Source organism: Rhodofomes roseus (assembly GCF_022264815.1).
Source record: "Rhodofomes roseus strain CIRM-BRFM 1785 chromosome Unknown C8Q71scaffold_2, whole genome shotgun sequence".
Classification (NCBI taxonomy): Eukaryota; Fungi; Basidiomycota; class Agaricomycetes; order Polyporales; family Fomitopsidaceae; genus Rhodofomes; species Rhodofomes roseus.
In genome coordinates, this window is record NW_025952958.1 from 1440305 (window position 1) to 1454445 (window position 14141).

The following is a 14141-nucleotide window of genomic DNA, read 5'->3' on the forward strand; positions in this document are numbered from 1 at the left end:
CCACTCGCCGTGCCTTGTGAAGATGCGACCACATGTCTGTGCATGACTGCCGTTCTGCAACCGCATACTGTAACATCATCTGTGAGTAAACTGGAGAGTTCCTGGCGGAGGGTGCCAATTCGCAGGACGTACCGGTCATGCACCGCATCCGAGCTACGTTCTGATAAGAGTGGCCAAGCATTTGTCTTAGGATGGCCTGCAGATAAACAGGATGGTCTCAGTATCCACGACCAAAACTTCGTAGCTGGACTGTAATCCCAGAGCGACCTACAGACATGGCCTCTGTCGCTGTCAGTCCAGTCAAACAGAAGCTTATCCTTTCGAGATGTCGTATGCTCACAGAAAGGGCCCAATATCACCGCGTTGAAACGCAACAATTGTCAGAGGAGGTCAACGCGCAGACACAAATTCGGATGCCACAGAAGGGTACATAGCTTCACCGAGGACCAATACAGATCCCGAGGACCAACAGCGAGATGGTGCTTGACATTTGCATTTTTACGGTAAAGTGATTCCGCACAAAATCTGAAGAAAAGTCAGCCAGAGAAAGCGTTGCTCATTGAAGCAGTCGAACCTTACAGTGACCAGGCTCCGGAGCGAAGCTCTTGAAGTAGCTGGGCCCGAATAAGGCAAAGGCTTTGAATTCTAACAAGGACAAATAACGCCTTGACCATGGCCAACACCACTGTCCGCGGCGCAGAAGCCATCCATGGCCAGAACCCGCAGGTATGTCATGCTTGTCGCGTCAGTGGACGGTTTCTAATACTGACCACACAGTACTTAGTCGAAACCGTAATCCGGAACCGTATCTATGAGTCGCCATATTGGAAGGAGCATTGCTTCGCCCTTACAGGTGCGCTGAGCGAAGGCTTCGTTGGTTTCGCAGTCTGACCCTCCGTTGAATCGCAGCGGAGTCTCTCATTGACAAAGCTATAGAGCTCAAGTGCATAGGTGGCGTGTATGGCAACCAGAAACCAACCGAGTTTCTCTGCCTACTATTGAAGCTACTGCAGCTCCAACCGCAGAAAGAGATTCTCTTGGAGTACCTTCAAGCCGATGAATTCAAGTAAGTTACATGTCTGTCATCTCATTTCAGAAGTAAATGAGCTGAACGTTCTCCTACTGAAAGGTACCTACGAGCGTTGGCAACTATGTATATACGCATGGCCTTCAGATCGGTTGAGGTATATGAGATTCTCGAGCCGTTACTGAAGGATTACCGGAAATTGCGATATCGTGGAATGAGTATGGTGCTCTTTGTTAGTTTAGAATGGGAGCTAACAAGTCTTTTAGATGGCTACTCGCTCACATTCATGGACGAATTTGTGGACAACCTCTTGGTAGAAGAACGAGTGTGCGACATCATCTTGCCACGCCTTACGAAGCGAGATGTTCTAGAAGATAACGGCGAAATGGGCCCACGCCAAAGTCGTCTGTTGGACGCAATGGAGGGCAAGAGCGAGCACGGAAGCGACCGGAGTCGAAGCTCGAGCAGCAGTCCGAGTCGCAGCCCCGACCGCAGGAGCAGCCGTAGCCGGGGGCGCAATCCAAGCAAGGGGGGCAGTCTCAGCCCGGATGCCAGACCTCCGTCTCCAATGGGCTCTGGCTTCCGTTCCCGAACACCATCGAGGTCGAGGTCTGGATCAAGATCGCCTTACCGCTCTCGTAGTCGGAGCATCTCGCCTGACCGTCTCAATGGCGGTAGCCCTCGGTATCGTTCGCGTAGTCGTAGTATATCCCCCGATAAAATGGAAGGGTGATTATAGCCATGGAGCTCTAAGTAGGTACGCAGCGAAGATGCCAAATGGGACCAGGATGCCGATACATCTACTTCTGTTGCACAAATGCCTGCTTCTTGTACTTCGTGAGCTGCTCAGACAACACCTTCCGACGCTCCTCGACAGCCGGCATAGTCTTGATGGCTACAGGTGAGAGATATCCGCGGTTCTTCCACGATGTATACCAGACTACAAGACCAATAAGCGCGGTTCGAAGGCGGAAGGATCAAGATACGCACGAATGTCTCTACGATTTGTAGGGGCTGCCTCTGTCCTGTCTGTCCGGCCGTGTACACAGTCGCGCAAAGCGAGAGCATTGTAATGCTTGCATATCACTGTCCCTCCGATCTTCTCAACGGCGCGGATGGCGCTCTGGGACGCCCGCGACGGTGTGATGTGGATGGGAGTCTTGAGATGCTCCACGCCCTGTCGAACATTGAGGCATGAGTGAGATGAGGGAGCACACGAGCTGTCTTACGTTGGCCAGCAGCTTAATGCCGTCATGAACGTTGTGGATGCAACCGCTTGACAGCAGTTCTCGGGCAGTGATTGGCTTTTCTGGTGAGGACGTCAGACGGCCTTGGTCTACCCAATGTTGTATCCGGTCCAAGTTGACGGGTGCCCAAGTTTTCCCTTCCCTGTACGAAGAATGAGCGGAATGTGTGACGTGCACATGTGGATAGACATACGCATTGACGAAGCCTCGCTTCGGGATAAGCTTTGTGATGGGTGTCTGACCGCCCTCGAAGCCAGCCTTAGGCTTCCCATTGCCTGAGCGCGCTTTCTGGCCCTTGTGTCCTCGTCCTGACGTCCCGCCTCTTCCGGAGCCCTGGCCACGTCCGACACGTTTTTGCTGTGAGAGATGACATGAGCTGAACTGTGCCTTTGAGCAAGAAACTCGCGTACTTTATGTTGAGAGTTGGCGGCAGGGGAGAGATTGAACAAGTGGACGCGACCTGGCACCGCACGAAAGCGAGCTAAGGACATGGCTGTGGAAAGGACGAATGCGGGCGCCAAAGATCGGCATGCACAGGCGCCCGACTCGAGCGGAACACTTCTCTCCGCAAAAGGCAATATCTGTTGAACGTCCTTTCATATCCTCCCGCCAGCCCCTAGTCTGTCCTCTCCGAAAGGTTTCTCGCGCATGGTCTGTAATGACACCCGTGAAGAACCCATGATGACCTCATTGCGACCTATCATCGCCATTTGTGGCACGACGGGAGTGGGCAAGTCGAAGCTTGCGGTGGAACTCGCCTTGGCACTGTCCCAAAGGTCCGACAATGCGAGACATAAATATCGCGGTGCAAGAATCATCAATGCAGATGCAATGCAGGTGTACTCTGGCATGGACATCATCACGAACAAGATCACCATGGAGGAGATGCGAGGTGTCGATCATCTTCTAATGAGCTTCAAACGACCAGGAGAACAGTATATCATTACGGAGTGGGTGAAGGATGCAACACGCATTGTAAGTAGCATGCATCTTTCTCTTTGATTTGACTTGAATTGTATCTGTCAGATAGATGAGACCCATCGAATGGGACAAGTACCGATAGTAGTCGGCGGAACGTCCTATTGGATTCAGCACCTACTCTTTCCAAATCGTCTAGTATCCCTGGACAGTACTTCCCCTGAGTCTGCAGACGGTTCTTCTCTCTCGGAAGGCCTTGCGAAGTCTTTGTCTTCGCTTCCCCCAGAACTTTTCAATCTGTTCCATGCTCTTCCCACCCAGTCCCCCTCGGCGGCGGATCAACCTGAGCTCGCTTCAGCGATGCATCAGCTGTTATCATTGCTTGATCCACAAATCGCGCAGCGATTGCACTGGAGAGATACGAGGAAGACCTTGCGTCAGCTGACCATCGTAAAGGAGGCCGGCCGGCTTTCGAGTGAAATACTGGCAGAGCAGTCGCAAGCCGCTCCCAGCGCGAGGTGCGTGAGTTGTACTTGATCTCAGGGCCAACATAGCAAAAATGACACTGGTGTACAGATATCGCACACTGCTGTTCTGGTTATATGCGAAGCCTGACATCCTGAAGCCTCGTCTCGATTCACGGATTGATCAGATGGTGGAGGTGTGTCAATACTATGCTCGCTTGTCGCCTCTACTTAGACGGCCACGTACAGCAAGGTCTCCTCGATGAGATTAGAACTCTCGGGACGCAATTATCGGCCGACACAGTTCATCCCGATGCCAAGGAAGAGTCGAATGAGGAGATTGAGCCGGAGAGGTACACGATCGAAACAGATTATACCTTGGGAATCTATCAGTCAATCGGTAACAGTGACCGCATCCTGACATCTTCAATGACATGACTTCTCTACAGGCTTCAAAGAGTTCCACGACTACCTCAGCGCTCCAGCGCACAACGACGCTACCTTTCAAGAGGCCTTACAAAACATGAAAACGGCCACTCGCAGATACGCGATGCGCCAAATCATGTGGATTCGCAACAAACTATTGCCTGCAGCGCGAACAGCAAATGCCTTAAGTAGAGCCGAGGAAGACTATGATGTGGTCCCGACCTACGTGCTGGACGCAACGGGTGAGGCTTGCCACCTACCCCATCGCGAAAGCTCAGTGTCTCATCTCACGACAGAGCTTGGAACATATTGGGACGCTAACATTCTCAAACCCGCACAGGACATTACTGACGGTAAGTTATGGTAGTCTGTGTAGATAACATACCGAGTTGACTTCTTCATAGCGTTCCTAAACTCTGAAGAGCTCCGAGATCCGATGCTGTTGTCTAACACAGCTCGTGATCTCCTAACAGAGAAAAAACCCAAGGAGTGAGTAGCTATGGTACAGCATCAATTGTTCCTGTAACTGACTTGCCACAGTATTGTGCCGCGACGAAAAGTAATGTGCCCAGTCTGTACGCGCGACGAGGAGCGTCCGGTGATGATTGAGGAGGGAGCGCAGTGGAAGGGGCATGTTCGGACACGGCCTCATCGCAAGCGCGCAGTTAAGTTGCATATGCAGCAGCTCAAAGACAGCCAAGGGAACGACGACCAGCCAAACGACGAAGAGACTAGTGAGTCAGAAGATGGATTATACGAGACCAGTACGCTATATACGTAGCCTCCTGATCACCCATGATGTACGCGACCTCTGAGACGTGAAAGCCTCATGACTTCCGGCCCTCATTAATCATTCCTGGCTTGCCCATGCAGGTAGCCAGTGCGGCCAATTCTCCCATCTCTGTCCATGACGATCCACGGCATTTTTGCTCTTCGTGCCCAAAGTCCTAGTGTGAACAGGAATCAACAGCTCGTCGATGACGTGAATGGCGCCATTTCGAGCCACGACGTCGGCGATTCTCACACGGAGTCCGTTGATGTAAACCACTGTATGGTATGAGAAGGCCGCAGAGTGTCTGCGCAGCCCGTGTGCATGGCCTCTCCAGCGTTCCATACGCAAATCAGCAGACTGCTTGCTCAGAAGTGTCGATACCAAGATGTTCTTCGAGTCGAGCAGAACGGGACGCTCTGCGTGCTCCGGGGGACCGCGATCTAGATGCGGAGCATCTGCCTTAAAGCCATGATCGAGTTTGCGTTTGTTGGCGTAAGGATGACGATCAGGCTGTGACGGAAGCTCATAGGGGTGAGGATGGTCGTGCAGGTGAAGGGGTCAATCGTGACATGGAGCTGGACCAGGATGACCATCGAGGTCTACGTCGAAACCCGAGCTGTCTTCCCAATGCGGATGATGATGGTGGCGGTGGCCAGGAGACGACATGTGCCAAGGACGACGACTGTCATACAGCGGAAGGGGAGGCGGTTGGCTCGCAGGAGACACATGAGGAGGATCCCGCTCATGGGGAGCCGGTCGTTCGTACCTGCTGTCATCATCGGAGAATCGTCCGACGGCAGGCGCAGTAAAATCCGAGTTGTAGATTCTGCCGTTGGACGGGTCAAGGCAATGATGCGACCGAGGGTCAGGCCGATGAAGGGCTGCGTCTGATTCGCCAGCGAACGAGGGTCCAGAATGGTGTTCGGGGTGAACGAAATGGGACAGAGGGCCGTGCTCGTGCTCGGGGGTACGGTGCAGTCCGCGAGGGCGCAAGGACATCTGTTACTTCAACATACTGGCGTCGTAGATGTCGCCTGACTCGGCGTGTTTGTAGTCTACGCCCCTCGCAGAACCATTGTGCACCCAGTCTGCGGGGAGTCTCAGCTAATGTTCGTGAAAGCCTCCTTATTGAGCTGACCCGAATGAATTATTGATCCCGGGATAATATGCAGTCGAAGGAGCTTTTCCAAGGCCAATTTACCAGCGGGCGAGAACAAAAAGGTTTGAAGGTCCTTGGGAAGCTTCTTGAAAGCGTTGTTACATAGTTGGCGCAAATACTGTGACGCCAGCCGACCCTTCCACTGGATCATCGGCGTCTCTGCGAAAGTCGACTGCGTCGGTGAGACCCATGCGCGCAAGGGCCGAGGTCTGCGTATATGAGCAACGAAGGCTATAGCATTTATAAGGCTAAACGTACGAAGGTCGAGAATACGTCCGATAGAAGGAACAATCCTTCGAACACGGTGGGTGGCGGGATGAGTGGCCGATTGATGGTAAGACAACCGATCGCAGGGGCCGGACGACTGAAAGTCAAATACGGCGCCCACCGTTGGATACTCGGAGTTCTCTCCGAAGTGTGGCATATGAATTGATGAACTTTGGGGTGGTCTGAACGCGCATGGCTGATCCGTCGAGCGAGCCGTCACGCAGAGTGAGCTTCGTTGCAAGCGTAGCATGTTCGCCCAGCCTGGCAGAGGGAACTGCGAAAGGCACAATGTGGTAGAGGAGAACGCGGCGAACGATGCCGACCAAACCCGATGGAAGAGTAGCCGCCTCAGGTGTGCGGGGAGGCAATGTTATGATATGTTCAATCGCATGCATGAGATCAAGCTGTGCGTCCATGACGCCAGACGTCGCATACATATCGTCTGGAGAGCAAGAGACCGATAGTCAATAGTGGCCAGTAACATCAGCGGGAATAGAATTCACGACTATCTCGCTGCGGTGAATTATTGTCATGCGCATGCTCCATCGAGTCGTCTGGTTTGCGGGAGGACGCGTCCTGGATACGCCCATGATCCCCATGATGTCCGTGGGTCCTATGCCTAGAGAACGCATCATTGGAAGGAGCAAAAAACGTGATGCTACATATTGATCGGTCAGAATTGTGGTCAATGTGAAACGCAGACGGTACGCACTTGGCAGAAGTGTCGTTGAGTATATTAACAATGTCTGCCGTCAAGTTGACCAAGGCGAGGATTTGAAAATAACTACGGCATTGAATTCAGCATGGGAGGTTCAGCGAATCAATGTGCCAGTCGAGGCTCACTGGGTATTTTCTTTGAGGGCTTGGTAAATAGTCTTGCTACCTAGCTCAGACACGGACTGCTGCTGAGACTGCGGACAGGCCCCGTCCTCAAGTGCAGGGTATGCATCTGGTGTCTTGTGGTCAGACGCTAAAGCGTCCCCAGCGGATTCTTCGAGCTGCGGTTCCTGATATATGGTATCAAGCTTCACCGAGTCAATTGCAGTGGCTAGACCCTGCCCGTCTTGCACCAGGAGGTCGGCAGCGGCGACAGCTGTCGCGAGCACGACCCAAAGTATCGCTATGAGTGCATGCCGCAGCAACATGGTGGTTCAAAAGGGGAGATACAGTAGAGTCTACCAAACGATTGTGCAGTCTATATTTCCGCCCATTGTGTAGACGTCCGCAGCAGGGCAAGCTGCCGCCACCGGCTCCCTTGGTCCGCATTCGGATTGGGCGGAGAAAATTAGATACCGATGGGTGCATTGGTGTCTGCCGCACACAAGAAGGGCGTCCCGGGAACGTATCGCTGCGTAGCAATCGCAGTCAGCGGCCAATGCCAGGAGTCGGAGCAACGGAAGATGTGTTACGATAGTCGTCAAATCATGTTCTGGGTTCTGACATCCGCTGGCTGCTGCGCTTGTGCTGCGCATCTGGAATGCACAGCTGCCGCATGCCAGAATGCCCATGACGCCGAGCGAGGTCTCGAGGTCTCAACGGACGTGGACGTTGCATGTTCAGCGAACGTTTGTGCCTCCGTTGAATCACCTGTGAGACGCACCTCGTGATGTTCATGAGACTTTGGTGGTTCATTAACATGAGGCAGGGATGCACAGCGTTCCATAGAATAATGGTGGATGCAAATTTGGTCAATGACGTGGACAAACGATGTGCCGGAGACGCTACAACACGGAAAGTCTTCTGGGTATCTTACTCTGCCATCTGACGGAACTTCTCCTGGATCTCGGTGTGAAGCGCGTCCATCTTCTGCTTGATTGGATCCTTCCCTTGCGACGGCGACTATGCACACAACGTTCAGCTACACGGACATAGTTACATAGGCGCATACTTTACCTCGAACTTCATTTGGGACAGCTTGTACATGATATCACCAGCAGAGTCCCTGATCTTGGCGAAGGTGATGTCACCCGTCGAGACAGTCTTGATGGCGGCGTCGTGGAACGCCACAAAGTTCCGCAACATCGCGCTTGTCTTGTAGAACGGGCAGAACCGGTCGTACTCGCTCATACCATTCTGTTGCAGGAAGTCGTCCTTGAGCATACGCGCCACTTCCAACGTGATCTTGTCGCTCTCGCCGAGGGCGCTCTTGCCGACGAGCTGCACGATCTCAGCGAGATCATCTTCCTTCTGAAGAATCTCCTTAGTCTTCGTGCGCAGCTCGACGAAGCCTGGCTCGGTCGTCTCATAGTGAGGGTCGAGAACCTTAAGGTACTTCGAGTAGGACAAATTCCAGTTGACGGAGGGGAAGTGCTTCCGTTGTGCGAGCTTCTTGTCAAGACCCCAGAAGACCTGCACGATACCAAGCGTCGCAGACGTGACTGGATCGGAGAAATCACCACCTGGAGGCGAGACGCTGCACAAAGATGTACCAATGAGAGCTGGAAGCATCACAAGACAAGCCTACTCACGCGCCAACGATGGAGACAGTTCCCTGCCGTACGGGGTTTCCCAAGCAGGTCACTTTTCCTGCACGTTCGTAGAAGCTAGCAAGCTTGGTACCCAGGTAGGCAGGGTAACCGGAATCGGCAGGCATTTCTGCCAACCGACCAGAGATTTCACGCAACGCCTCGGCCCATCGTGACGTCGAGTCAGCCATCATAGAGACGTTCCTGCCCTGGTCACGGAAATACTCTGCGAGTGTGATACCGGTGTAGATGGATGCCTCACGCGCCGCGACAGGCATGTTCGACGTGTTGGCGACGAGCGTGGTACGCTTCATGATCGGTTCTTGACGGTCACCGACTTCCAATGTGAGTTCGGGGAACTTGCCAATGTTCAGTATCGATCTTGAGTCAACTGGATCCGCAGTACTTACCTCCATCAAGACTTCGGCCATCTACAGTGTGTTTTAGTCTCGACATAGCACACATCAGGATGCATATCTCATACCTCGTTTCCACGCTCACCACAACCAACGTAGATGATAATGTCGCTGTTCGAGAACTTGGACAAAGCCTGCGAAATAACAGTTTTTCCACAACCGAAGGCACCCGGGATAGCGGTAGTTCCGCCCTGTACGCAACTGACAACCAAAATTCGCCATTAAACCGAGCCATATAGCGACCAACGCGAACACGCACGGGAAAAGTGCGTCTAGGATGCGTTGCCCAGTTAAGAGCGGATAGTCCGCAGTGTGCTTCTCCGTCACAGGCCGAGGTGCGCGGACCGGCCAGACCTGCATCAATGTATGCTTCGTGGTCTTGCCTTCAAACTCCGTTTCCAGTACGACGTCCTAAGACACAGAGTCAACAACAGTACGACGGATTGATCTCAACAAACGCACATCAACAGCATAGCTACCCTTCTCAGCGATGTGGGTGATGGTTCCGAGAGCGCGAGGAGGAAGCATGATCTTGTGCTCGTTGACAAGCGAGTTTTCGTATACATTTCCATAGATATCTCCTCCAGAGATGTGGTCGCCGACCTACATGGTCGGTGTAACCCAATGAGCTGACGACATCGGACGAAGCAAAGAAACGTGAGGCTTGACCTTGTAGTTGATAGGGCTAAAGTCCCACTGTAGTGAACGGTCAAGAGCTTCGGTGTTGATACCACGAGGGATGTAGATGGACTTCGATAGTTCTTGGATAGACTGACATGAATGATGAACGACTACTCAACATTCCCGAGCTGGTACACCTTACCCGAAGCGGTCTCTGGATACCATCGACGATATTTGACATGAGACCTAGAAGGAGGTCGGCAAAGGAGCCTCTGTAAGCGAACTCAAGGGCACGCACCCGGTCCAAGCTCAACACTGAGAGGCTTCCCTGTGCGCAACACAGGGTCACCGACCGTTACTCCGGAGGTCTCCTCATAGACCTGGATAGTAGCCTTATCCGCGTCTATCCGAATAACCTCTGCAAAGGATCCATGTAAGCTTTCTGTCAAGGGATGGTCTGGACGACATACCGCCCACGAGCTCATCATGGCCGACGCGTACGAGCTCGTACATCGCAGCTCCGGTCATCTTCTCGGCGATGACGACGGGTCCAGAGACACCGAAGACGGAGCCAAAGCGCGACTCGTGGTCCTCATCTGCGACTTTGGGAAGGTGTTTCTTTGCGTTTGACAGTGCGCCAGCCATGGTGTTGAGCGAAGCAAGAAGGGCGACGACGGGCTGCTGCTGAGTGCGTCAGATACAGGGACGCCCACTGTAGCGGCTGTGCACGTGAGGGTGCCATCTATGGAAGGTGGCGGAGATAGCGCCCGTTATGTCCGGCGACGCGTCTGTGACTGACGCGTCCTCCTTCGCATGACAAACGCCTCTCATCTTCCTCCTCCACACCCACCCGTCCTACTAGTTCAACATGCCGCCGAAGTCGTAAGTGTGTATCATTCTATCTGTGATGTTGTCTGACGTTCAACTCGCAGTGACTGGGAAAAATGTACGTAGCCGAACGCGCGTCGAAAGTATGTACTGACGGCCTCGCAGGGGAGAAGAAGGCAGACAGCAAGGATGAAGAGAAGGAGATCAAAGGTATGCGCGGTTGACCTGCGGTCCACTCAACTACTCACACTCTCGGCAGCCCTGGATGATAGCGACATCCAGATTCTCAAGACATACGTATGTCCTTCGCTCTGCTTCTGTGAATACAAACTCACCCACAATGTAGGGACAAGGTCCGTATGCCGCAAGACTGAAGAAGATTGATCAGGAGATCAAGGACGTGCAGAAACGCGTGAACGAGAAGCTCGGTAAGTGACTCCATGTGAGAGCGTATCCGCACTGGTTCAAACAGTCGACCTGCGTAGGTATCAAGGAGTCTGATACTGGTCTCGCCTCTCCCAACCTGTGGGATCTCCCTGTTGACCGGCAGCGCATGGGCGAAGAGCACCCTCTGCAGGTCGCGCGCTGTACCAAGATCATCCCCGTGAACCCGGAGGCAGCAGCAGCAGCGCGTGCTCTCAACCCTGCCGGGGCTACTCAGGGTCAGAAAGGAGCCGACGAGCAAGACAAGTATGTGATCAACATCAAGCAGATTGCCAAGTTCGTTGTTGGCCTTGGGGAACGTGTTGCGCCAACAGATATTGAAGAGGGTATGCGTGTAGGGTGAGCAATTATGATCACCCTCACGCAGGCTGAGACTTACTGTATATCCGTAGCGTCGACCGGAACAAGTATCAGATCCAGATCCCGCTTCCTCCCAAGATCGATGCTTCGGTCACCATGATGCAGGTCGAGGAGAAGCCTGATGTGACCTACTCCGACGTTGGTGGATGCAAGGAGCAAATTGAGAAGCTCCGAGAGGTCGTGGAGACGCCATTGCTATCCGTGAGTGTTCCCCGGCTTCCGCTCAACCGACCTTGACTGAGGAATTACCAGCCTGAGCGTTTCGTCAACCTGGGTATCGACCCGCCGAAAGGTGTTCTTCTCTTTGGTCCGCCTGGAACTGGGAAGACCCTTTGCGCCCGTGCTGTGGCGAACCGAACAGACGCGACCTTCATTCGAGTGATTGGCTCCGAGCTGGTGCAGAAATATGTCGGTGAGGGTGCGCGTATGGTGCGAGAGTTGTTCGAGATGGCACGCAGCAAGAAGGCCTGCATCATCTTCTTCGACGAAGTCGACGCTATTGGTGGCGCACGGTTCGACGATGGCGCAGGAGGTGACAATGAAGTCCAGCGAACAATGTTGGAACTCATCAACCAACTGGATGGTTTCGATCCTCGTGGCAACATCAAGGTGCTGATGGCAACAAACCGGTGAGTCTGCGTCTGAACCTAGTCATGAATGATGTCCTGACGATAGTATAGACCGGACACGCTAGACCCTGCTCTTCTCCGGCCCGGTCGACTCGACCGGAGGGTAGAGTTCTCGCTCCCTGACGGGGAAGGTCGTGCACACATTTTGCGTATCCACGCACGGAGTATGAGCTGCGAGCGGGATATCCGGTTCGACCTGATCGCACGCTTGTGTCCCAACACGACTGGTGCAGAGCTGCGATCGGTCGCGACGGAGGCGGGCATGTTCGCCATCCGTGCGCGGAGGAAGGTCGCTACTGAGCGTGACTTCCTCGATGCGGTCGAGAAGGTGGTCCGGCAAGGGACGAAGTTCTCCAGCACGTACGTATTCCTTTGTCTCCTCGCGACAGTGCAGCGTCTAAACCGTCTTCTACAGACCCTTGTACCAGGTGTATAACTAGTTCTTACGTAGTCGTCGTCTCCTGTCCTCTGTTATGTTCCGTCGTTTACTCATTTTTCATTGTCACGGACTCCATATCGCTATGCTGAGTACTGGTGTGTTTGAGCTGGATGCAAGCTGGATGGTAACTTAATCGAAGTCGCGAGTCATACATACCGGGGGTCTGAGCGCCCGCTTGCTGCTGCCCACCATGGGTTACGATGCAGCGGTCACTTCGCTCTTCTACCTTCCGCTTCCCCCAAGCAAAACGATCTCGCCTTTGTCTGCGGACATTAGCAACTCTGCCTGTGGGCCATGCTGAGACGACATTCACGCCCGCTGAGCTCTCCCGCCTGATCGAGGAGCACGCGAAGCAGCCTCCTCGTCCACTCACTCTATCGACCCTACTCTCTCTAGCTGACCCAGTTACCCCAGACTCGGTCCTCAAGTCGGTCGGCTATGTGCTCACGGAGATCCCTCGTCGTCTGGCAAGGCGTGCTCGAGCCCTGGAGGGCCTGCCGTTCATCGTGGGTATGAACCCATTCGTCGCGCGTACCCTCGAGAGGTACCGCCAGAGCTTCCGCTTCTTATCGACACATCCCGCTGTGAACAGCTTGGAGGAGAACAAACGATTCACCGAGCAGCTGGACGCAGTGGTCTCCAGCCATGCGAATGACATACCGACAATGGCCAAAGGGTGAGTCCACAGACGTTCTGCTCGTGCACCGCTACATCTCTTTGTAGGTTCCAGGAATGTGCGCGGTACATGACCCCAGAGCAGATCAGTACCTTCCTCGATGAGGCCATTCGTAGCCGGATTGCTGTGCGCCTCATCGCTGAGCAACATATCGCTCTGTCTCGGTCCCTAGAGGATGGAGAGATGGCGGCGGACCATCTCGGCATCGTACACAAGTTCTGCTCGCCACAGAACATGGTCCGTATGTGCGGATCGTGGGTGAGCGACCTCTGTGAGGCGACGCTAGGCGCACACCCGGAGATCGTCATAGACGGGGAGGTCGACGCTACGTTCGCGTAAGTCCTATTTTCTCGCCTTTGCGATGCAAAGCGGAAGTTCATAATGTCCCCAGCTACATCCCCGTCCACCTGGAGTACATCCTCACAGAGATCCTCAAGAATTCCTTTCGCGCAACCGTCGAGCGCCATGCAAAGCAGTATACCAGTTCAGCATCTATTCCTCCTGTGGTCGTCACGATATCACCTCCACCTCCGTCCTCTCTTCCCCACCAACGTTTCCTCTCCCTCCGCATCCGCGACCAAGGAGGCGGTGTCCCACCCGCCTACCTCGCCCAAATCTTCTCCTACTCCTTCACAACAGCCGGGAGACAGGCAGCCTCGCAAGGTGGGAGCTGGGAAGATGCAGGGCTCGGCGGCGGTCCTTACGCCGCGCAGCATGTAGGCGGTAGCGCGGCCATTGACGGGTCTGGTTCGATGGGTGGTGGGCTCTTCACGGAGATGACCGGACGTGGACTGCAAATGGGGATGGGCACAATCGCTGGACTGGGGTACGGGCTGCCAATGAGTCGCCTATATGCACTGTACTTTGGGGGCTCGCTGAACTTCGTTTCCTTGGATGGTTGGGGGAGCGACGTGTTTTTGAAGCTGCGTTGCTTGGACGATGCTGGCGATGCTGAGATTTAGTCGTATACATGTGTACACTTA

At 53.9% G+C, this 14141-nt stretch overlaps 6 protein-coding genes across 6 annotated transcripts; 3 read left to right on the forward strand and 3 right to left on the reverse strand.

The window, feature by feature from the left end:
* The first annotated feature begins 638 nt into the window (after positions 1 to 638).
* C8Q71DRAFT_225283 (PRP38 family-domain-containing protein) lies at positions 639 to 1817 on the forward strand. Its single transcript, XM_047917131.1, has 5 exons — positions 639 to 726; positions 778 to 853; positions 910 to 1066; positions 1130 to 1245; positions 1294 to 1817. Exons 1-5 carry the CDS (start codon positions 673 to 675, stop codon positions 1758 to 1760), a joined length of 870 nt encoding a protein of 289 aa, XP_047783921.1. The 5' UTR covers positions 639 to 672; the 3' UTR covers positions 1761 to 1817.
* A 10-nt stretch (positions 1818 to 1827) lies between these two features.
* Positions 1828 to 2765, reverse strand: C8Q71DRAFT_720292 (ribosomal protein L15; the record flags this gene model as incomplete). Its single annotated transcript, XM_047921351.1, has 5 exons — positions 1828 to 1967; positions 2018 to 2204; positions 2257 to 2416; positions 2468 to 2631; positions 2685 to 2765. 5 exons carry the CDS (start codon positions 2763 to 2765, stop codon positions 1828 to 1830), a joined length of 732 nt encoding a protein of 243 aa, XP_047783922.1.
* A 196-nt stretch (positions 2766 to 2961) lies between these two features.
* Positions 2962 to 5304, forward strand: C8Q71DRAFT_877353 (tRNA isopentenyltransferase; the record flags this gene model as incomplete). The annotated part of the gene is made up of 8 exons (XM_047928423.1): positions 2962 to 3249; positions 3301 to 3710; positions 3769 to 3853; positions 3906 to 4056; positions 4106 to 4324; positions 4379 to 4435; positions 4487 to 4571; positions 4623 to 5304. Coding segments are annotated over 8 exons (1536 nt in total), but the record flags the coding sequence as incomplete, so codon positions are not given.
* Positions 5305 to 6119: 815 nt separating this feature from the next.
* On the reverse strand, positions 6120 to 7871 carry C8Q71DRAFT_225561 (uncharacterized protein). Its single transcript, XM_047917133.1, has 5 exons — positions 7124 to 7871; positions 6993 to 7064; positions 6787 to 6938; positions 6272 to 6722; positions 6120 to 6222 (listed from the first exon to the last, which is right to left on the reverse strand). The coding sequence occupies exons 1-4, from the start codon at positions 7423 to 7425 to the stop codon at positions 6385 to 6387; spliced, it is 864 nt and encodes a 287-aa protein (XP_047783924.1). The 5' UTR covers positions 7426 to 7871; the 3' UTR covers positions 6120 to 6222; positions 6272 to 6384.
* Positions 7866 to 10459, reverse strand: C8Q71DRAFT_734950 (V-type ATPase). The gene is made up of 11 exons (XM_047922434.1): positions 10253 to 10459; positions 10081 to 10200; positions 9985 to 10028; positions 9831 to 9932; positions 9624 to 9764; positions 9421 to 9572; positions 9230 to 9362; positions 9156 to 9176; positions 8749 to 9104; positions 8174 to 8693; positions 7866 to 8119 (listed from the first exon to the last, which is right to left on the reverse strand). The coding sequence occupies exons 1-11, from the start codon at positions 10425 to 10427 to the stop codon at positions 8030 to 8032; spliced, it is 1854 nt and encodes a 617-aa protein (XP_047783925.1). The 5' UTR covers positions 10428 to 10459; the 3' UTR covers positions 7866 to 8029.
* A 191-nt stretch (positions 10460 to 10650) lies between these two features.
* Positions 10651 to 14120, forward strand: C8Q71DRAFT_794146 (uncharacterized protein; the record flags this gene model as incomplete). The annotated part of the gene is made up of 12 exons (XM_047925523.1): positions 10651 to 10664; positions 10715 to 10728; positions 10776 to 10820; positions 10870 to 10907; positions 10957 to 11038; positions 11096 to 11393; positions 11447 to 11615; positions 11667 to 12043; positions 12095 to 12407; positions 12785 to 13158; positions 13206 to 13493; positions 13550 to 14120. The coding sequence occupies 12 exons, from the start codon at positions 10651 to 10653 to the stop codon at positions 14118 to 14120; spliced, it is 2583 nt and encodes an 860-aa protein (XP_047783926.1).
* Positions 14121 to 14141: the final 21 nt, after the last annotated feature.